This window comes from Suricata suricatta, chromosome 6 (genome assembly GCF_006229205.1).
Source record: "Suricata suricatta isolate VVHF042 chromosome 6, meerkat_22Aug2017_6uvM2_HiC, whole genome shotgun sequence".
Taxonomy (NCBI): Eukaryota; Metazoa; Chordata; class Mammalia; order Carnivora; family Herpestidae; genus Suricata; species Suricata suricatta.
The window spans coordinates 24314793-24337785 of NC_043705.1; the positions used below are offsets into that span (position 1 = coordinate 24314793).

Genomic DNA, 22993 nt, shown 5'->3' on the forward strand with positions numbered 1-22993 from the left:
AGTGATAATAAAGGGCTTTATTCCTTTCATTGACTACAGAATACTGAAATCTCTTTAACCTGTCTTTGTTTGACCTCCAAGTTGCTTCCAGTTTTATTTTTTAAATGTTCATTTTTATTATTATTCAAAAAATTTTAAAGTATTTTTGAGAGAGAGAAGGGGGAGGGGCAGAAGATGGAGACCCAGAATCCAAAGTAGATTCCAGTTTCTGAGCTGTCAGTACAGAGCCTGACGTGGGGCTCGAACTCACAAACCCTGAGATCATGACCTGATCTGAAGTCTGATGCTTCACCACACAGGCACCCCTAAATGTTTATTTTTTGAGAGAGAGAGAGTGAGTGGGGGAAGGACAGAGAGAGGTGGAGACCGAGAATCCCAAGCAGGCTCTGCATTGTCACTGTGGATCCCAACTCAGGGCTGGAACTTACTAATGTGAGATAATGACCTGAGCTGAAATCAAGATTCAGATGCTTAACTGATTGAGTCACCGAGGCACACCCAGGTTTTTTTTTGTAATTTTTTTTGTAAAGAATTTAAAAAAACCTCATATTGCAGTGAGTAAACTTGAACAGATAGAGTTTTTCATGTGTGATGTTTGTTTTTAGGGCTAAATTCCTAGAAATACAATTGCTAGGACAGAGTCTGTATTTGTAATTTGCCACAGCTGCTGTTTAATTGCCATTTAAAGAATTTTACTAATTTAAATTTCTACCAGCAATGTGTGAGAGAGCTTGTTTGACCACAGCCTCACCAGAACAGCTTATTGGTGAATTAGCTAATTCTGTAAGTGATGAATAATGTATGTAATTTTAATATTTTACTCTTTAGGTGAAGTTGAGAACATTTTTCAATTTAAGAGCCCTTTTGTATTTCCTTTTCTGTAAAACATTCTTACCTTTTGCTTATTTTAAGTTCATGGTCTACATTTTGATTTGTAGTTCTTACTATAGATGAGCTCTATCCTTTTATTTTTTTTATTAAAAAATTTTTTTAACATTTATTACCGAGAGAGCATGAGTGGGGCAGAGAGGGGGAGACACAGAATTTGAAGCAGGCTTCAGGCTCTGACCTGTCAGCACAAAGCCCGATACGGGGCCGAATTCACAAACTGCAAGATCATGACCTAAGCTGAAGTCAGATGCTTATCTGACTGAGCCACCCAGGTGTCCTGGCTCTATCCTTTCATAATAGAAGTTGGAAATATTTTACCCCATTTGGTCATTAGGATTTTTATGAGTCAAATATATTCATCTTTAAAACTTTTTTTTTCACTTCTAGTTGGCATGTCGTGTTGCATTAGTTTCAGGTGTAAAACTTCGTGATTTGATAAGCTTATACATTATGCTATGTTCACCAGTATAGCTACATTCTTTCCTGTTCTTGCTATTCAAGCATACTACTTTTTTCTTTCTTTTTTTCTTCTGTATTTAGTGTTTTACTTAGAGAATTTCTTACTCTGATGATAAAAATTCCCTTCTAGTACTCACTTTTTTTAAACTGTTGAATCTTTGATTTGAAATCTATTACTAGGTGTGTGGTAAGGTTGTAAGTTGACTTTTTTTTTTTTCTGTATGACTATCCATTTGTTCAACAGTACTTAACTGAATAGCCTAACTTTACTGGTTTGAAATACTTCCTTGATCATATTAAAAAAAAAACATTGTATTTATTTGAGGACATTTCTGGTTTTTACTTTCTTTTTTTTTAAGTTTATTTATTTTGAGAGAGAACACAGGTGGGCTGAGGAGAGGCAGAAAGGGGAAGAGAGAGCATCCCAAGCAGGCCCTGCCCAGTGTAGGGCCTGAGCCCAGGTACTGTGAGATCATGACCTGATCTGAAATCAAGAGTCTGGAAGCGTAACTGACTCAATCAACCAGACACCCCAGGATTTTACTGTTTTCTGGCAGGTGTATTTTAAATGAGGACTCTGTTATATAGTAAACTTTCGCATTGTTTTGTAGGTTCCTTGTTTCTATACTGATGCAGAAAGACGATCCGTGATGGATGCAACACAAATTGCTGGTCTTAATTGTTTGCGATTAATGAATGAAACTACTGCAGGTAACAGGGACTATTAACATTGGTGACTTGATGAGTCTAGATGGTTCTACAATCTTAAAACCATGGGGTTTCTGGTTCTTTGTTTTGTTTGTAGCACTTACTACCTATGTGCCGTAGTGTTTTTGATTACTGTGTCACACCTGAAGAATTCATTGGCTGGTGCTTTTTCTTTATCTGCCTAGCACTTACTTTGGTTTTGAATCACATTTGTTTGGAAGGTAACAGTTACTGTGTGGTCAGAGCAGTGCCTAGATTCAAAACCAACCTTTTTCCACTCCTATTATGAGGTGTAAAACAGCATCCAGGGAGGAGATACGTGGGGATGTTAAGACGGCACAAAGGTAGAGGAAATCCCAGGAAATATGTTTGGAAAACGGGGGTTTGGGAAAAATTGACAAAGTTATTGGAATTGGAAATTGGAAACATTAAGGAAGTCTAAGTGAATGTCAGCATTTTCTTCTTTGAAATTCATGTTCCTCATGAATAAATTATGCAGATATAAAGAATTTGATTCTTTCTAAAATAGCTTGTGTAGTCCTATTCATTATATTAAAAATTTGTTTTTTTAACTGAATTTTTAAATGTACTACTTATAAGATACTATATTGAATTTAACTTTTTTTTTAATGTAGTTGCTCTTGCATATGGAATCTATAAGCAAGATCTTCCTGCCTTAGAAGAGAAACCAAGAAATGTAGTTTTCATAGACATGGGTCATTCTTCTTATCAAGTCTCTGTATGTGCATTTAATAGAGGGAAACTTAAAGTAAGTATATTTCTAGAAAACCTGATTACAAGTATGTGGTCATTAGGAATTTATGGGAGAGAATTGAAAAATCTATCAAAGGTTTTGGTTTCATCAATGGAAGCTTGCTATGAACGATTTAAACTAGAAACTAGGTACATAGAGATAGTGTAGAAGTTGTAATTTATTAAGAGTTGGCATAGTATGAAGCCGCGAGTGTACACTTTGAGGAAGAAGCTCTTAAGATTTCTGATCCTTACTTATCTGCAATGTGCAGAAAATACTTAACCTTCCAGGCTTATTAGGATTCTTTAACATTTAGTCCCTTTGTATATTTTATACTGAGGATTGAAGAGAAGACAAAGGTGTCTTCTTGTTGCTCTTAAGGCTTTGAATATTCTGGGGAAAGAATATAGGGACTAGAACTTGGACAGCCAAAAAGAAACCAGACTTAGATATTCCAGATATCTGGAAATCTTAGAGCTCTGGAGAAAGCAGTTTTGTACAGTGAGAAGCCTAGCAGTTTTAAAGACAGAGGGCCAGAGAGTGATCGTGGTCACATTTGAATTTGCTGGTATATGCTAGTTCTACAGTAGGATATAAAACCCGTTCTTTAGGTGATTTTATCTAGAATTTGCTTAAGAACCAAGGAATTTTGGTGCATGATTTTAATTATTAGGGTTGTATATCAGGGTTATTTATGTCAAGGCCTAAGTTGCATTTCTTCTCCAAATTTGGGGTTTGGTGGGGTGGGACTGTTTAAAAGTAAGTATTCGGTTTGTAGGGCGTTTTGAGGCTCTATTTGTTACAGTCCTGTTATTTTGAAAAGTAGACTTGGTTTCACTTTACTTTCTGATTCACATTGTTTCTAGGCCTTTTTTTTAATAAAAAGAAAAATCTTTGGGATGGTTGGGAAATAACAGGTTCATGATTTTTACAGATGTAAATAACGAACCAAGTGTAACTTTTAGTAAACTTTTAATCAGTAATAAATGGCTTCATTTCTACAATACATTGTAAACTTGTACCTTTTTTAAACAGAAGCTAGTGGCCATAATTGAGCTTTGGCTTTGGGTCAGAGTGATGTGTATTAGTGATTACCTGCCCCTCCCCCTTTTAATTATCGTTTATTGTTATTTGTTACTTTTTAGTTTTGGAGTTACAGTTAAAATTTGATTCTAAAAATACTCATCATGAAAATATTCTCAAACTTGGAAAACATTTGCATGAAAAGAAAAGCATTCACAATCTTAATACTCTAAACAGGTTGCTGTATTTCATTTTAGTCTTTTGAAGAAAACAAAATTGGAATTAGACTGTATTCAGTTCTGTGTCCTGTTTTTTCTTTTTCTTTACATTTCCCCACAACATTTATCATCTTTGAATAGACTGTTTTTATTGATTTTATTTTTTCATCTCTTATTTAGTCTATTAGCGAATCTGATTAGATTTCGTTTGCTTCTTATCTGCTAAAAATTTGGATAATGGATAACCAAAGCTAATGAAACTTCTACAAGTTGCTGTGAATTAAGTCTTTAGCATCTTTCCTGATAGTAAACTGCATTGAGCGAGGTCTTTGGAATTATTCATAGTTCTGTGATGGCGATAAGACCAGAATTGCAATGACGTGTTATTGCCTTTGGCTTTGGATATGTAATGTTAGTTTGTGGTCACATCGGTGTAGTGGAAAGAGCTTGAATTTTGAAATTGAGGGGATGGGGGTTTGAGTTGGATTTCTGCCACTAACTTTGTGACCTGCAGATGATTTGGGCCTGTAGCATCATCTGTAAATTGTACAAATGTCTCTTTTCACAGTGTTTGTAACAGTGAGTAAATGACATGTGCACTTTGCCTTGTTTCAACCTTAAGGTGCCCACTTGTTAGCTTACCAGTTTTTTATATATATATATATATATATATATATATATATCATGATAACATTTTAAATTGATTAGTTAATTTTTGAATTAATTAACCATCTTTTTCCCTAAGGTTCTGGCCACTGCATTTGACACAACGCTGGGAGGCAGAAAATTTGATGAGGTGTTAGTAAATCACTTCTGTGAAGAATTTGGGAAGAAATACAAGCTAGACATAAAGTCCAAAATTCGTGCATTATTACGACTGTCTCAGGAGTGTGAGAAACTCAAGAAATTGATGAGTGCAAATGCTTCAGACCTCCCTTTGAGCATCGAATGTTTTATGAATGATGTTGATGTATCTGGGACTATGAATAGGTAACCAGATCACCGTTTTGATGTTTAACTCACTAGCAGTTTTTCTCCCCTTATATTAGTGTTTATTTAGCTAATGGTTGAAATTACCATGATTGTTAATAAGGTAACTTCTGTAGGTAAAAAGTAGAGACCATTCAGAATCCTGCTTTTTATGTGAAGTTTGGATTTGATTATTCTAATAACTTAGACTAATCTTTTTTTTTTCGATTATTCCTGTAAGTTCGTAGCTCTTGACAGGTGCACGTATAATATGTGAGTTACCAGTTTTCAAAAGATCTAGGGCATCATGGTTTAATGCCGAAAATAGTGAATTTCATTTAGTCATTGATTCAGAAATTGGTGTTCTTGGGTAGTTCAGGGTCATTTGTGGGCAGTAGCTCTTTTTGTACAGTGTCGCAAGAATTCTGTGTTACTGACATTTCATGGCTATCCTCAGAAATATCCAGAATGTTACTGTTGTCTGGTTGGGTTGCTTGGATGATGAGTGGTAAGTTCTTTAGGTCGTTAACTCTATTCATAGAAGTCAGGCATGGTTTGATGGCTTTTTTGGGAAAAAATGTGGCCTTAGTTAACCTAAAAAAAAAATGACATGGAATTAGAATTAGATTTACTGTGTTTAGTAACCACATTGGTAGTCACCTTTCCTCTCTACTTGAAAGGGATGGTTTTCATTTTTACTAAGCAGCATTGAGTGTGTATGTATTATGTGGTCTGGGGGGCAAAGGAATACCAGGGTGTCTCTCAAAATTGTTTTGTGATAATCAGAGCCATGTAGACATTTCTAAGTCTCCTAATTAACTGAAAACAGTTAACCTGTGTGCTGTTTTTTTTTTCCCCCAACAGTTGTATTTTAGGGACATTGAGTTCAAAGTTGTCACATTCTCTAGTTTATAGTCTACATTTAGTCTGTAGTGCTCATTAGCACTCTTGTTTTTTTTTTTAAACTAATGAAACCAGATCGTTTCCACCATTCTCGCATTTCTTCTGATAAAGTTTTAATGGGGTGAAATCCATATACTATTTTAAAGCGAATAACTCTGTGGCCTTTAGTACGTTCACATTGTTGTGCAGTGACCACCTCTGTCTAGTGACCAAATGTTTTCATCACCCCAAAATAAAACCGCATAGCCAGTAAGTAGTTACTCCCATCTTCCCTGTCTGTTGTGCCTGGCAAACACTACTTATTCTTTTCTTTTTTTTAATCTCTGTGCATTTACTGTACTCTGGATGCTTCATGTATATAGAACTACAGACTATGTGTTTTTTTGGTGTGTGTGTGTGTCTGACTTTAATGCCGTGTTGTGTAGGTTCAGCATTCATGTTGTAGCATGTATTTTTAATACTTCTGTGCTTTTTGTGGCAAATAGTATTCCATTTGTATGGATAACCTCTCATTTTTTTTATCCTTTCATTACCTGTTGGACGTTTGGATTGTTTCTACCTTTTAGTTCTCATGAATAGTGCTTCTGTGACTATTCATGGAAATGTGTTTGACTATCTTGTTTTCAGTTCTTTTGGGAATAGATGTAGGAGTGGAATTGCTGAATCACATGGTAATTCTATGTTTAGCTTTTTGAGGAATTGGCAAACTATTTTCCTCAGGAGTTGGACCATTTTACACTTTAACCAGCAGTGTACAAGGGTTTCAGTTTTACCACATCCTTGCTGAGGCGTGTTACTTATTACTACTTTATGTTAATGTCTCTTCATCATTTTAGTTGTTAGAAGTAGAAGTTGTTTGTCCTAATAGGTTTATAAGAAATAACACATGTGAACCTTGTTAATAAGTTCTTGCCTGTGATGACAGTTTTGCATGTTCACATTTGGATGGATGGAACATAACCTTAGCTCCTGTTCTTTCCTTAATTATCTTAAAGGAAACAATACTCCTTTGCATATAGCGTTGCTGTATAATTATGACAGTGTAGTTAGCAGTTACTTGTTAGTTGTTCTTTTTGCTAGATGCTTTAATTGAAAGTCTATTTTACCAGAATAATTTGGTTTTGTTGCTGGTTGTTTTTGATCAGTTTTTCCCAGGTATGCAGTGTGCATTTTCAGTGTATAGTTTCATAGCTATTTAAATATCAAGCAGATTTTCTTGAAACACATTGTTCAGTACTTGTTCCGTTCTTGTGCTTTGATTTTATTCTTTCAGAATTTCTCCCATCTAAGTACTTACTAGGCCTGACCCTGCATAGCTTCAAGACAAGATTGGGTGTGTTCTGGGTGGTACGACCAGAATTTCTTTAATTTTTTTTAGAGTGTAAGCGTGCGTGAGCAGGGAGAAAGGCAGAGGGGGAGAGAGTCAGTATCTCTCAATATCATGCCCCTGAGATCATGATATGAGCAGAAATCAAGAGATGGATGCTTAACTGAGCCACCCTGGTGCTCTGGGTGAATTCTAGAGTTAATGTGAATCATTTTTCCAAACAAATTTTTAAAAATATTCAAAAAGCCTCTACCATAGCTCTTACCCTCTTCCTAGACTTCTCTCTGCACCTTTTGTTTTTTTCATTTTTTTTTATGATGCATATTTTCACATGTTTAGCAGAACAAAGAATTTTATAGTGAACATTCTTATCCTGCCACTTGGGTTCTACTTAAAACATTCACTGTATTTGTTTTATCATGTACCTGTTCATCTATCCATCCTTCTGTCTATCCAGGTTTTTTTTTTTTTTGATGCATCGCAAAGTAGTGTACATCTATCTGTATACTTATCTGCAAATACTATCAGAACTCAGTGTTTTATAGTTTTTGTTTTATCTTTACATAATGACATTCAAGGTTTTTTTTTTTCAAGTTTGATAATAGTTTATTGTCAAGTTCTTTCCATGTAACACCCAGTGCTTCTCCCCACAAGTGCCCCCCTCCATGACCATCACCCCCTTCCCCTCTCCCCCTCCCCCTTCAGCCCTAGGTTCATTTTCAGTATTCAGTAGTCTCTCATGGTTTGTGTCCCTCTCTCCCCAACTCTCTTTCCCCCTTCCCCTCCCTAAGGTCCTCTGTTAGGTTTCTCCTATTAGACCTATGAGTGCAAACATATGGTATCTGTCCTTCTCCGCCTGACTTATTTCACTCAGCATGACATTCAGGTTATAAATGTTCATTTGCTGAGTTTTGGCAAGTGCGCACATCTTTGTCTCCAGTACCTTTATCATGAAATAGCCACTCATGGGGTTTTTCATTTTAGGACCTCATAGATTAAAATTCCCTGTTCTAGAACTTTTAAGGTGGTTTTCTGTTTTGTTTTGTTTTGAGTTTTAAGTTTATTTTGACAGAGAGCATGCCCTTGTGAGCTGGGGAGGGACCTAGAGAGGGATAAAGAGAGAATAGAATCCCAAGCAGGCTTCGCACTTTCAGGGAGGAGCGGTACCTCATGATTGTGAGATCATGACCTGAGCTGAAACCAAGAGTTGGGTGCTTAACTGACTGAGCCATGCAGGTGCCCCTAGACCTTCTAAATACAGTCACATAGTAGTTTTGTGTAAGACTTCTTTTGCTTTGTGTAAAACTTGAGATTGATTTAGTTGTTGCATATATCATTTGTTCCTTGGGTTTTGCTGACTAGTGTGCCATTATAGAATTATTGTTTTTGCTTCCTGACAGACACTGGGTTTTTCCAGTTTTATTGCTATTAGGGAAAAAACTCATTTATAAACATTTTTTTGCAGGAGTGGGGGGCATCTCAATGGCTCAGTTGGTTGAGTGTCTGACTTTGGCTCAGGTTATGATCTCACTGTTCCTGAGTTCAAGCCCCATGTTGGGCTCACTTCTGTCAGAGTAGAGCCTGCTTCAGATCCTCTGTCTCCCTCTCTCTGCCCCTCCCTTACTTACATGCTCTCAAAAATAATTACAATATTTAAAAAATATTTTTAAGTTGTTTTTGAGAGAATGTGCACAAGAACCATGTATGGGCAGAGAGGGAAGAGAGAGAATCCCAATCCCATGCAGGCTCTGCACTGACAGTGGGGTTCAAACTCATGAACTCATGACCTGAACCAAAATCAAGAATTGGATGCTCAATTGATTGAGTCACCCATTTGCCCAGGAAAGACTTACTCTAAACTTCTACCAACATAGAAGTTTGTTTTTTTATGTCCTCATCAATATTGGCATAGGTGGTCTTTTGCTATTCTAGTGTATTTTATCGTCTATATCTCTGAGGTAAAATTCATAAAAATCATACTCTTATTAAAGTATATAATCAGTGGATTTTAAACACATTCACAAAGTTTGCAACCACTACCATAAGGAAGTTTTAGAATATTTTTCATCATTTCACAAAGAAACCCTGAATGAGCCATCAAGCTATAAAAAAAACTTGGAGGAACCCTAAATGCATATTTCTAAACAAAAAGCCAGTTTGAAAAGGTTACATACTGTTTGATTTCAACTATATGACATTGTGGAAAAGGCAGAACTATGGAGACTGAAAATGTTAGTGGTTGGCAGGAAATCAGGAGGAGTGAGCGATAAATAGGTCTAACACAGGAGTTTTACGGCAGTGAAGCTATTTCTTATGATTCTGTCAGGCTGGATACTTAATTACATCACACCTTTGTCAAAGCCTGTAGAATTCTAGTTTATATTATTATATGTGTCTGTTGGAAAGGTATCTTACTCATGCAAGATGTTAATAGGGGAACTGCAGGGTGGGGGTCAGTGGTGAGGGGTGGGTATGTGGGAATTCTTTGTACTGTCTGTATATTTCTCTGTAAACCTAAAACTGAAAGCGTTTTAAGGAAAAAAAAATTGTACCCATTTGCTGTCTTTCATCATCTATTTTTCTTACCATAGTCGGCGGCAGCTATTCATCTGCTTTCTGAATTTACGTACTCTGAACATATACAGATGGAGTCTTATGTGTTCTCTCTCCCTCTCTCTCCCTCCCTCTCTCTCTCTCTCCCTGTCCACCTGGGGTGGCTCAGTTACAGATTTGACTTCAGCTGAAGTCATGATCTCCTAGTTTGTGAGTTTGAACCCCGTGTTGAGCTCTGTGCTGACAGCTCAGAGCCTGGAGCCTGCTTCAGATTCTGTGTCTCCCTCTCTCTGTCCCTACCTGGCTTGCACTCTGTCCCTCTCACTCTCAACAATTAATAAACATTCAAAAAATGTTTTTACTTATTTTTGAGAGAGAGAGCGTGCTTGAGCCAGAGAGCAGCAGAGTGAAAGGGAGACAGAGGATCTGAAGCGGCTTCACGCTGTTAGTGCAGAGTTCTATTTGGAGCTTGAACTCATGAAAGGAATGTTGAGGTTGTGGCCTGAGTCAAAATCAAGCGTTGGCCTGTTAGGGGCGCCTGGGTGGCTGTCAGTTAATACGTGTTCTTTTTCGATTGGCTTTTTTCACCTCATAATTTTTTAAAAGTTTAATCTTTTAACCAATATTAGTCTTACTGAATTCATTCCTTTTTATTCCTGAATACTGCTTAATGGACATTAGGTTTTTCCCTACTTTTTTTGGCTGTTGTGAGTTATGGTGCTATGAAGAATATTTATGTGGAATTTTTTGTGTGGATCTAGGTTTTCAATTCTTTTGGTCATAAACCTGGAATGGAATTGTTGGGTCATACGCTAACACCATATTTAACATTGTGAGGAATTGACAAATTCTTTGCCAAAGTAGCCAGACCGTTTAATATTCTCACCAGGCATGTATGAGGGATCCAGTTTCTTTACATTCCTGCCAATACTTGTTATTACCTACCTTTTAATTATAGCCATGTATTTCCCACATAAAAGTGGAATGTGATTTGGACCTTTTGTCATTTTTCTCATAGAGGCAAATTTCTGGAGATGTGTGATGATCTCTTAGCTCGAGTGGAGCCACCGCTTCGTAGTGTTTTGGAACAAGCCAGTAAGTATTATTGTGGCTGAATTGTTTGTATAATTCAGGCTCTTTGGAAAATGTCATTCATTTCTTATTTTTAAAAGTTGTACAGATTTTCATTGAATGAACTGCTTTATTGCTGCATAAAGCTTTTTTTTATCTACCTCTTTCTCTGGAGCACCCTTGCCCCCACCCCCTTTTGATAATAGTGTCCAGTGAAATCTAATAGTTTTCTAATGTTCTAAAACATCCACTCAGAGATGGATATGAGCGTGTCATTTATTTCATGGGGGTGAAAATTCTGTTTTGCATTGCTGCTTGGACTAGTCTTAAAGGCTTTTCTGTCAGTAAATCTTTCACTGACTGAGAAATACAGCAAGGGAAGGATGTGATAACCACATAATTATTTTAACAGTTGCTTTAGTTTTATCTCTAGCTAAAAGTAGAAGTTTGATTTAGGAATATATCCTTAATTTTTCTAAAACCTTCAGCATACTTTTATTTGGAGTCCACTGTTGTGTTGGTTGCTAAGTATTTGAGAGTGTTGAGATACACTGTCATCTTGACAAAGGTTCAACTCTTAAGTCAGAGTGACTCTGGCAAACTGGCATGTACTTTTCCATACTGGGACAGCCCATTTCTTTAAAGAGCCCTTTTCAGCATATCGTCAGTACTTGTTGCCTGAAATGTGATGTTAGGAGTATTTTACGAGTGACTGAAGACGTCTGGTGTGCACCTTCTTTACTACTTTTATGAGGAGACTAACTTATTAATGCTTTGGATGGAGTAGTCAGGTGGCTAGATGTACTTTTTTCTATCATGCCATATTAGGGTCACTCATTATTTCATGGCCCTCTTATTTTCTCTTTTAGCTAGCTTAAGTATTGGTGTTTAAACAATTCTTTGGTACTGTTTCAGAGTATGAAACAAAGTGCAGGGCATTGAGTATTCATGGCCCTCACCTCCTAAGTCCCAATATTGTTCCACGTTGCCCTTGTTATTTTGTGCATTAAAACATACCTACTTGGGTCACCTGGGTGGCTCAGTGGGTTAAGTGTCCAACTTCTGCTCAGGTCATGATCTCATGGTTCACAGGTTCAGGACCCTCATCAGGCTCTGTGCTGGCAGTGTGGAGCCTGCTTGGGATTCTCCCTGTCTGTCTGTCTCTGCCCCTTCCCCGTGTGTGTGCACATACTCTCTTTCTCTCAAAAAAAAAAAAAAAAGAAAATGAAAAAACCTACTCGTTTTCATATGCTGCACACACATCTGTGTGTGTGTGTGTGTGTGTGTGGTGAAGGCGTGGTGGGGTTTTGTTATGTATAATCTGTAAGTTATTTAAAAAGATTTTTTTTGACGTTCATTTTTGAGAGAGCACTAGTGGGGGAGGGGCAGAGCAAGCAAGCGAGTGAACGAGCCATAGAATCTGAAGCATGCTTTAGGCTCTGAGCTGTCAGCACAAAGCCCAGTGTGGGGCTTGAACTCCTGAACTGTGAGATCATGACTTGAGCGCAAGTCAGACGCTTAATGGACTGAGCCACCCAGGCTCCCCATAAGTTATTTTGTTGTGTTAAGATGTTACATTGTTCTTTTATTTTAATGTAAAGTACAATTTGTTATTATTTTTTTCATTTTAAGATATTTTTAAAAGTATGTTTTATTTAGAGAGAGAATGTACACATGCATGTATGCTTTGAGGGGGGAGGGTCAGATAACGGAGGAGGAGAGAATCTCTAAGCAGGCTCCATGCTGTCAGCGCAGAGCCCAACGTGGGGCTCAATATCACAGACTGTGTGACTGTGACCTGAGCCAAAATCAAGAGTCGGACACTGAACTGACTGAGCCACCCTGGCTCCCCTTAAAGTACTAATTTAAAGATTGTTTTAATAAAATCTTCTAATCATTTTAAAATAGAGTTAAGGAAAGAAGATATTTATGCAGTGGAGATAGTTGGTGGTGCAACACGAATCCCTGCAGTGAAAGAGAAGATCAGCAAATTTTTTGGTAAAGAACTTAGTACAACACTAAATGCTGATGAAGCGGTCACTCGAGGGTGTGCATTGCAGGTGAGCTTTCTTTCCCAGGTAGCCAGCCATTTATAGGTCATTGTTCCAAGATGGCTTTGCTTTTCTGTGTCCACTAATAATATGAGGTCAGCTCAGGATGATCTCTAGGTGTAAGATTCAGAGATTTTAGTTTTTACAATGGATATCACAGGTGATATTGATAAATGGAGTTGTACTCTATAATATACAGTAAGGCTGAACTGTTACTAGAATTTGGCATATTCTCTACATATGAAGTAGTGTTGTACATCAGTTAAATAAAGGTTCAAGTTAATGGGAAAATAATGAGTAATGGCTAGATGATAATTTGACAAATGATGTAAGTTTTTAAAACCACTTACTCAGACATCATTAAGTAATTAATGTAAATACATAAAAACCCTTGATGGTTTTTTGAAGTTACTGTTTATACATCTCAAAATAATAGTTTATAATGTCTGTACTTATATGGAATTTAAAAAAATTATTATTTTAGTGTGCAATCTTATCGCCTGCTTTCAAAGTCAGAGAATTTTCTATAACCGATGTGGTACCATATCCAATATCTCTGAGATGGAATTCTCCAGCTGAAGAAGGGTCAAGGTAATAACATTTATTATTTTTAAACTTAAAGTTAACCTAGTGTTAAGTCTGAGTAAAATACTGCCCTGTTTCACTTTACAAATCCATAACATTTTGTTACCGTGTGAAGCAGAATAATGCCTTCCTTTAGTCTTGATAATAAATTTGTGGTCTTAGTTTCCTGTAATGGATCTCACCAAAATAATTGAAGCCTTATATGTGCCTTACTGAAGTATATTCCTTTTCTTTAGACTGATTTCATATGTATCTATAGATAGACATATGAGTTTTTTTATTTTCCTTGGAACCTCTCATATCCTGGAAATGATGCTAGATGAGAGAGTAGGAGAAGAGTAATTAGAGCCATGCAATAATTACAGACATAGAATACGTTGGTAAAAGTGTTCAGGATTATCTTAAATTGTGGTTTTGTCTTTTTCCTCCATCTAGCGACTGTGAAGTCTTTACAAAAAATCATGCTGCTCCTTTCTCTAAAGTGCTCACATTTTATAGAAAGGAACCTTTCACTCTGGAGGCCTATTACAGCTCTCCGCAGGATTTGCCCTATCCAGATCCTGCTATAGGTAAGTAGAGTTTGGGAATGAAAAAAAATAAAATTAGTACTTTGGAGAACTGAGATAGTAGAGCAAATACAGTATTCTGAAGTTTAGCTCAGACACAAAAACCTATTTTAGTCTTGTTACCAGTTCAGTGCTCGCAGGATGGTTATTGTTTAATTGGATCTCTTATTGTGTGGGCAGTATTTCTTGGTTAATGAACGTATTGAGTATACCTTGCAGATAATGTGATCCCTAGATACTGAAAACGTTAAATTTCGTTTTGACCATAACACAGTTATAAGATGTACACAGGAAATCATTAGGAAATTGTTGGATCAGTATCCTAGCTTATAGGTCCATGTTGGCTAGCGTCTCCATGGACTCTTAGAAACTCTTGTAATCAGGAAATAATACCAGGTAAGAGGAGAGAAACTAGAGTTCTGTGATAATTACAGACTTCGAATGCATAAGTAAAGTAGAGGAGTATCATCAGTGGTATTTAGGAGCTATGGATAAGGTAATCTCTTTTCCTCAGTAATAAAACTGGAATAAGAATGATAATTCATATTTTGCAGAGGTTTGTGAATTATAAAGCATAAATAAAACTCTGGTATAGTAACGGATTCTTGAAAAATGGCAGTTTTTTGGTAAATGACCAAAGCAGTATGGAATCACTGGGTTTTTTTTCAGTAGTGGAGAAGGTGGCATTATTTTAGGAACCTATCTGGCAGTGGCATATAAAGATGAATTGGAGTAAGGGACCAGTGGTAAGGAAATGTTTGGAGGGTTAGGAGACGTTTGAATCCTTAATTGGGACAAGATACTAAGAGAAGAGTTTGACTATTTGTAAAAGAAAAAGGAGAAATCGGATAATGAAGTAAGCTTGTAAGAGTATTTACTGGGTTTATTTGAAGTGTCATGTTACTGACCTGACACGGAGAAATGGGCATAACCTGGCAATATGGGCATATATTCATGCTTGAATTCGTCCTCTCAGGTCGTATTTTCTCTTTTGTCTCATATGCCCCTAGCTCAGTTTTTAGTTCAGAAAGTCACTCCTCAGTCTGATGGCTCCAGTTCAAAAGTGAAAGTCAAGGTGCGAGTAAATGTCCATGGCATCTTCAGTGTGTCCAGTGCATCTCTAGTGGAGGTGCTCAAGTTTGAGGAAAATGAGGAACCAATGGAAACAGATCAGAACGCAAAGGAGGAAGAGGTAATCTGGACATTTTATACCAGAGGTGACTTGTGGAAATTCTAGCAAATTGGGTGGCAAGGGAGGAGCTTTGTGACAAAGCTGCTGAGAGTGAGTTTGCCTGTGTCCCCTTATCACAGCACATGTGTCTTTATATAGTCTTTTCTGTCGAGCTATTTTTTATTCTGATCACTGAAGAATGCTTGGGGTCTCAGTTATTTTCACAAGTAGATTTTATACTCATTGGAATCATGCAGTGGGCCTCATCCTTCTTGTGCATCAAAATCAAGGCTTTATGAAACTACTGAGTTTCCAGAGATTTTATTGAGTTGGTCTGGGTTATGGCTCACGTACCTGTTTTAGAAGCCTCTGAGGTCATTCTGATGTGCCACAGGCCCTGAGAGCCAGGAATTCAGGTCTCCCCAAACTTTGCTTTATCGTTATTGTCAGGCTTTGTTCTTTTAACAGAATTCCGAAGGTGTTCACCTCCCCTAATGCATACAGTAGTGGTTGTACTTGGGAGGATGAAAAGACTAATTTAGAAACTGCTTGAAAGTCTCGAGACTTCTGAGAGAAATTTACTCATGAGGAAGCTGGGAAAAACTCCTTTCTCTTCAGAAATGTGTTAAATATTGCCACACTGCATAGGACATGTACTGCTGCGGTCCACAGAGTAGTTCCGCAGCCACCCTGGTTTATGTAACCAGTGTTACTCCGTTGTGCCGATGGGTGAACTGAGGTCCAGAGAAGAAAACTTTCCTGTCAGAGGTAACGTGTCGTGGCTGGAATTGGAGTCTAGGTATTCTGATTGCCGTTAATGAGCAGGAATTCTCTACCATGTGATTTTGCCTCTATGGTAGGAAGGTTGCTTAGTCTTTCATTGGTATTTTCTGGTTTCGGGATTTGATGTGACCTCTTTTTCAGAAAATGCAAGTGGACCAGGAGGAACCCCATGCTGAAGAGCAGCAGCAGCAGCACACACCAGCAGAAAATAAGGCAGAGTCTGAGGAAATGGAGGTAGAAGTTTGTGTGTGTGTGTGTGTGTGTGTCTAGTGTTTATTTGAGAGCGAGACAGAGGGCATGAGTCCAGTGGGGCAGAGAGGGAGAGAGAATCCCAAGCAGGTCCACGATGTCAGTGTGGAGCCCAACATGGGACTCATTCCCACAAACTGCAAGATCACTACCTGAGATAAAATCAAGAGTCAGGCGCTCAGCCTACCCAGGTGCCCCATAGCTGTGTTTCTGAGCATGATTTTTAATCTCTTCACATACATGATTTGGCTGAGATAGTGCATCTTTGAAGGCAGTTACACATTTGACCCTTTAACAATGCACAGGTTAAGGGTGCTGACCCCTCTGTAGCAAAAAATCAGCATTAAAATCTGCGTGTAACTCTGGCTCCCCAAAAACTTGACTAGTAGCCTACTGTTGACCAGAAGCCCTACTAGTAACAGTTGATTAATTCATATTCTGTATGATACATGTGTTCATGTATTAATTAAATACTGTACTTTCACAGGAAGGTTAGCTGGAAGAAAAAGTTATTAAGCATGTTACTCTCCTAAAGCAGAGTCCATGCATTTGCAGTACTGTACTGTTTGAAAAAGAAATCCATGCATGCATGGACCTGTGCATTTCAAACCTCTTGTTCAAGGGTCAGCTGTGTTAGGAATTCTCCATGTATTTGAAACTTCTAAGCACGATTTTGTAGTGTGTTTGGAGAGCGTTTGGCAAGAACTTTGAACTGTAGTCCATTTGGTATGTGCAAAGAATGTACTCAGAAGCTCTAGTTTTACTAGATGGCTGTTACTATCAGTCTTCCTACCTATACTTTATTCTTTACTGATAACTGGGACATCATTTTTTCAAATTTTGTCATGACTCTGACACTTGTCTTTTGTATAAAGATAGTGTTTTAAATAATGAGGTATTTAAATGTATTTTGCAAATAGTATAGAGAGTATGTTTTTCCCAAGTACTTATTTAGAAATGTATACATAGCATTCTTGAATCCTTTACAATCCTGTTTGTTATTCTTTTTTTTTTTTCTTTAAATAATTTTACAGAGAGAGAGAACATGCCCATGTGCGTGGGGTGGGGCAGAGGGAAGGAGAGAGAGAGGATCTCACAACAGCTGTCAGCATGGAGCCCAAGGTGGGGCTTGATCTCACAAACCACGAGATCATGACCTGAGCCAAAACTAAGAGTTGGATGCTTAGCTGATTGAGCCACCCAGGTGCCCCTGTAATCCTGTTCTTTAACTTGGTGACTTCCAAGTTTTCGTGTTTAAAATTTTCAGTGTTGAAAACATGTTTTCTTTCAACTTAAGATTTGGCAGTGTATAGTCTAACTTTGTAAGGTATTTTTGATTGTGTCATTAAAAAAAAATTTGGCAGAACCTGTAGATGGCTTAAGTCTTAAGTCATTTTCTTTTCTTTTTTTTTAAGTTTTTGTTTTTATTTATTTCTGAAAGACGGAGAAAGGGAGAAAGAGTCCCAAGCAGGCTTTATATTGTCACAGAGCCTGATGTGGAACTCAAACTCCCAGAACTGTGAGATCCTGACTGGCGCTGAAAGCAAGAGTCAGATGCGTAACTGCCTGAGGCACCCAGGTGCCCCTGTTAACTGATTTTCATCAGCTTAGTAGATTTTAAATTACTGTTATGTGTGTAAATCATAAAAAAGAACAGTGGGCAGAGGAAATGGAAAGGCCTATTTAACAGGTCTTTTCCAAGGTAGGAAAACCCTTCAGGGTACGTGGTTGAGGGCAGCAGTGAAAGCAGGCCTTACTCTGCGTGTGTATGGAGGGCCGTGGAGGAGAAAGGAGAGGTGCCCTCCCCCCTCTCAGTGCTGTGGAGTGATGGGACGCCCGGGGGGCTGGGTAGGCTTCTTCACTGAGGTGGCTCGAGGACTGGCACTTCTCCTAGGATGAAATTAAATGCAAATGAGATTAGAAACAGACTCAACTTGGATAGGAGGGAGGGAAGTGACTGGAAATGGTGCCTCATTGGGGCACCTTGGGTGGATCCGTTGATTGAGTGATAGACTTCGGCTCAGGTCATGATCTCACAGTTCATGGGTTCGGGCCCCATGTCAGGCTCTGTGCTGACAGCTCAGAGCCTGGAGCTTGCTTTGGATTCTGTGTCTCCTCTCTCTGCTCTTCCCCTGTTCACACTCTGTCTCACAAACATAAATGTTTAAAAAACAAAAAGTGCCTCATATTACAGAGCAAATTGAATTCCAGGTAAGTCAGAAAGTTTAAAAAAAAAAACAACAACCCTGAAATGAATCTTTTTCCAGTCTTCAGATCAGGAAGGGCTTCTGTTTTTTGTTTTGTTTTTTTAAACATTTGTTCATTCTTAAGAGATAGAGTGTGGTGGTGGAGGGGCAGAGAGAGAGAGACACACACACACACACACACAGAGAGAGAGAGAGAGAGAGGGAGAGAGAGGGAAAGAGAGGGAGAGAGAGGGAGAGAGAGAGAGAAACAGGCTCCAGGCTCTGAGCTGTCAGCAGAGCCCGACGTGAGGCTCGAGACATGAACCGTGAGATCATGACCTGAGCTGAAGCCAGGCCCTTAACTGACTGAACTACCCCGGTGCCCCAGGAAGGACTTTGAAAGCATGAAAACAATGAAAGTAATCACAAAGAGAAAAACAGTAAACAGTAAAAATTTAACAGTAAAGACTTGCATAGATACATGGACAAATAGTACAGAGTTACAAAAAAACTAAAGATACTTTAGGAAAAAAAATCACTAAAATGCTAAGAGATGTTGGATGATATATGATATGGCAATTTGAAGAAATGAGCATGGTGGAAGTGTGAGAAGAAAAAAATTTTTTTAAAAAGGAAAGTATTTAGAGAGAGAGCGTGAGAGCGCTCATGTGGGCAAGTGGGAGAAGAGCAAAGAAAGACGGAGGGAGAATCACAAGCAGGCTCTTCGTTGACAGCACGGAGATAACGAGGCTTGAATTCACAAACCGGGAGTGAGATCATGACCTGAGCTGAAATCCAGAGTCGGATTCCTAACTGACTGGGCCATCCAGGCACACACCAAGGTTATTGATTGAAAGAAAATCATAGATGGTGGTAAATTCCTGTTTGTCAAGGCCATTGTGAGCTGAATGGATTATCAGATTCTTTGTGAGAATGATCTAGAAATCATATTCGTAATGGGTTTCTGAACCATAAATTTATACCCTTGCCCTCCTAATTTCATATCCACATATGTATGTTTAGATAGATTGGAAGAAAATCGGAGAAGATTTAATAGTGATTATGTGTAGATTGTGGGATTATGGGAGGTTTTGTCTATGGTTATGCGGTGCGGCAGTATGAGGTATATTCACACTGTGATGCAGCCAGTCTTGTCAACTTCTTCATCTTGCCATTTGGAAACTGTACCTATTAAACAGCAACTCCTCAGTTCCCCATCTCCCTCTCTCCTCCCCCAGCCCCAGCCCCCATCATTACTTTTGTCGCTGTGGATTTGACTACTCAAACAACTTATATTTTTAACTTTGCAGCTGCTACAAGAAGTAGCCCCAGGTTTTTTAGATCATTAGAATACAAAATAATAAAAAAGCAAAAAGAACTCTTGAAATGTGACCCATTTGGAAGTTTAAGATGGTCCATATGTGTTTGTTAATAGTGATTTCTTGTTATTTTAGACCTCTCAAGTGGGATCAAAAGACAAAAAAATGGACCAACCACCCCAAGCCAAGAAGGCAAAAGTGAAGACCAGTACTGTGGACCTGCCCATTGAGAATCAGCTGCTGTGGCAGATAGACAGAGAGATGCTCAACTTGTACATCGAAAATGAGGTGGTTATTTCTAGCCTCTTAGAACATTCAGCCAACAGATGAATATGGCCATAGAGTTCAAAACGTTTTGTCTAGTGACCTTTATGTGCATTTTCAGTTGATTGGGGTTTAAGGCAGTGATTTTAGGTTTTGGGGTACTGCAAGGGCAAATTCCATGTAATAGCAAAATTCTTTTATGGTTATATGTCTATATTGCTAGAAGCTCTGTTATGAGGTCTTTAACATTACATGTTTGATTTATGGGTGGTATCCTTCATGGTCAGGTGTGTCAGTGTTTACTTGGCTTGGCATGTTTGATGAGGTGGTGGGTTATGGAAGCTGATGGGTAGGAGAAATCAAAGCATCAGTGGTATGGAGGTTTTGTTCATTAGATCCTTCCCTTACCGCTAGTTAGTACTGAACTCTTGTTATGGTGATTGATGGGATCCTGGACCACAAATTATTGAATGAATTGTCTGTGAGACTTTTTTTTTTTTTTTAATGTCATGTTTCCATGTATCCCTTGGATCTTAGATTTGTTTCAGAAAACTATAGCTTTTACACTGTGAATAATCTGGTTTATTTTGGTACTGTGTAGTAACGCTACAGCAGAGTATATCACTTTGTGACATTGAGCTAATAGTTTCTTAAAGTTCACTTGTCTTAAATTCTTTTTCTTATTTTTGCTTTTGTTTCTAAGTAGATATAGTTCTATTAATTTTTTTAATTAAAATTCTTTTCAACATTTATTCATTTTTTGAGAGAGAGAATGTGAGTGGGGAAGGGGCAGAGAGAAGAAGGAGACACAGAATCTGAAGCAGGCTCCAGGCTCTGAGCTGTCAGCACAGAGCCCAGTGCAGGATCCGTGATACCATGACCTGAGCCCAAGTTAGCTGCTTAACTGATCCACCCAGGTACCCCCATTTTTTTTCTCAGTATACCGGCAAAGCTCAGAGTTGGCCTTCATAATTTATTGAGGACTAATACTTCCACTTCTCCGTTCTTGGATGACTTGCAGAGCTAAGAGGATTTGGGAAGACAGATTCTTTCCTTGTATGACAACATTAGTTACCATTTAAGAGGACCTCGTCTCAGCTGTCTGAATATCTAATGTGTACTGTTCTCAGGGTAAGATGATCATGCAGGATAAACTGGAGAAGGAGAGGAACGATGCCAAGAACGCTGTGGAAGAGTATGTGTACGAGATGAGGGACAAGCTTAGCGGCGAGTACGAGAAGTTTGTGAGTGAGGCTGTAAGTATGTGCCCGCCTCGTACTCCTGTCTTCTGGGAGCAGCTGCAGACGTGTGCTAGAAAGGGAGCTGCATCTGCAGGCATATGGTCAGATGATGAGCATGTGCTTTTGTGGGGGAAGGTGTAGTTTTTTAAGCACAATGTTTCCTGAAGGCTGGTCTTCGTCGATTTTTTTTTGTTTGTTTGTTTACAGTGCATCACTTTTTGGTACATTTGCATGCTATTATTTACCTTGTGTTCTTCAAATCATCTCACTTTTCTTTGGGGCTTAATGTATTTTATTTCATTAAAAAAAATTGAGGCATAATTGACACATAACATTGTTATTTTCAGGAGTACAATGTAGTGACATTTGCAAACATGAAATGATGACCATAAGTCTAGTCAAGTATCTGTCACAACACATAATTTAAGAGTTTCCTAATATTTTATTTTTTATAGCTTACATATTTTTAAATGCTTTTTTATTTCTGAAAATTTCAAACATCCAAATGTATCCAAAATTTTAAAACCTATTCTCTACATAGCAGAGAAAATTATAAAACCGTCTGAAGATAACAAGCAAAATAATATTGCCAGTCTTGTTGTCTCTGTCTCCCCACTATCCTCATGTTTTAAAGGAAATTTAGATTCTTTAGTCTGTGTCTCTGACTTCACTGGTCAGTGGACTGATTTTTATTTTCCCTGATTATATTTTCTTCATCTTTAGGATCGTAACAGTTTTACCTTGAAATTAGAAGATACTGAAAATTGGTTATATGAGGATGGAGAAGACCAGCCAAAGCAAGTTTATGTTGATAAATTGGCAGAATTAAAGGTAAGTAATTTTGGGGGGTTGCCTGACTGGCTTGGTCAGTGGAGCATGTGACTATTATTATTTTTTTTAACATTTATTTATTTCTGAGAGAGAGGGACAGAGCACAAGTGGGGGAGGGATAGAGAGAGGGTGAGACAGAATCCAGAGCAGGCTCTAGGTTGTCAGCATAGAGCCCGACATGGGGTTCAAATCTACTGCGACATCGTGACCTGAGCTGGAGTCGGACACTTAACCAACTGAACCATCCAGGTGCCCTGGAGCATATGCTGTTTATCTTGGGAGTTGTGAGTTCATGCCCCGTGTTAGAGCTCGAGCTTGCTTTTTGTTTTTAATTAAAAAAATTTTTTTAAAACATATATTTATTTTTGAGAGTTGGAGGAGGGGAAGAGAGAGAGGGTGACACAGAATCTGAAGCAGGCTCCAGGCTCTGAGGTGTCAGCACAGAGCTTGATGTGGGGCTTGAACCCATGAACTACAAGATCATGACCTAAGCTGAAGTTGGACACTTAACCAACTGAGCCACCCAGGCACCCCTGGGGGAGGGTTGTTTATATAGCCCCACCTTTAAAAAAAAGTTTTATTTGTATTTATCTTGAGAGAGACAGAGACAGCAGGAGTCGGAGTGGGGGGAGAGAGACAGAGATGTGGGGGTGATCCTAAGCAGGCCCCACACTGCCTGCACTGAGTCCGATGTGGGGGCTTGAACCCATGAAGCTGTGAGATCATGACCTGAGCTGAAACCAAGAAAGACACTTCAATGACTGAGCCACCCAGGTTCCCCATATAGGTTTGCTTTTCAGTAAAGCAAAAACATCTGGTTTTGTATTAAAAGAATCTGATCATTAAACTTAGGGTTGAAAGTACAATAAAA

At 38.4% G+C, this 22993-nt stretch overlaps 1 protein-coding gene across 1 annotated transcript in view; it reads left to right on the forward strand.

Moving 5' to 3' along the window:
• HSPA4 (heat shock protein family A (Hsp70) member 4) overlaps nucleotides 1-22993 on the forward strand; it is a 48853-nt gene that overhangs the window by 20262 nt on the left and 5598 nt on the right. Inside the window, exons 5-16 of the mRNA XM_029941905.1 lie at nucleotides 1962-2061; nucleotides 2694-2827; nucleotides 4799-5043; nucleotides 10824-10900; nucleotides 12785-12936; nucleotides 13412-13518; nucleotides 13948-14081; nucleotides 15089-15270; nucleotides 16174-16266; nucleotides 19922-20074; nucleotides 21181-21306; nucleotides 22015-22122. Coding sequence (XP_029797765.1) covers nucleotides 1962-2061; nucleotides 2694-2827; nucleotides 4799-5043; nucleotides 10824-10900; nucleotides 12785-12936; nucleotides 13412-13518; nucleotides 13948-14081; nucleotides 15089-15270; nucleotides 16174-16266; nucleotides 19922-20074; nucleotides 21181-21306; nucleotides 22015-22122 — 1611 coding nt within the window. The remainder of the gene's footprint in view (nucleotides 1-1961; nucleotides 2062-2693; nucleotides 2828-4798; nucleotides 5044-10823; nucleotides 10901-12784; nucleotides 12937-13411; nucleotides 13519-13947; nucleotides 14082-15088; nucleotides 15271-16173; nucleotides 16267-19921; nucleotides 20075-21180; nucleotides 21307-22014; nucleotides 22123-22993) is intronic.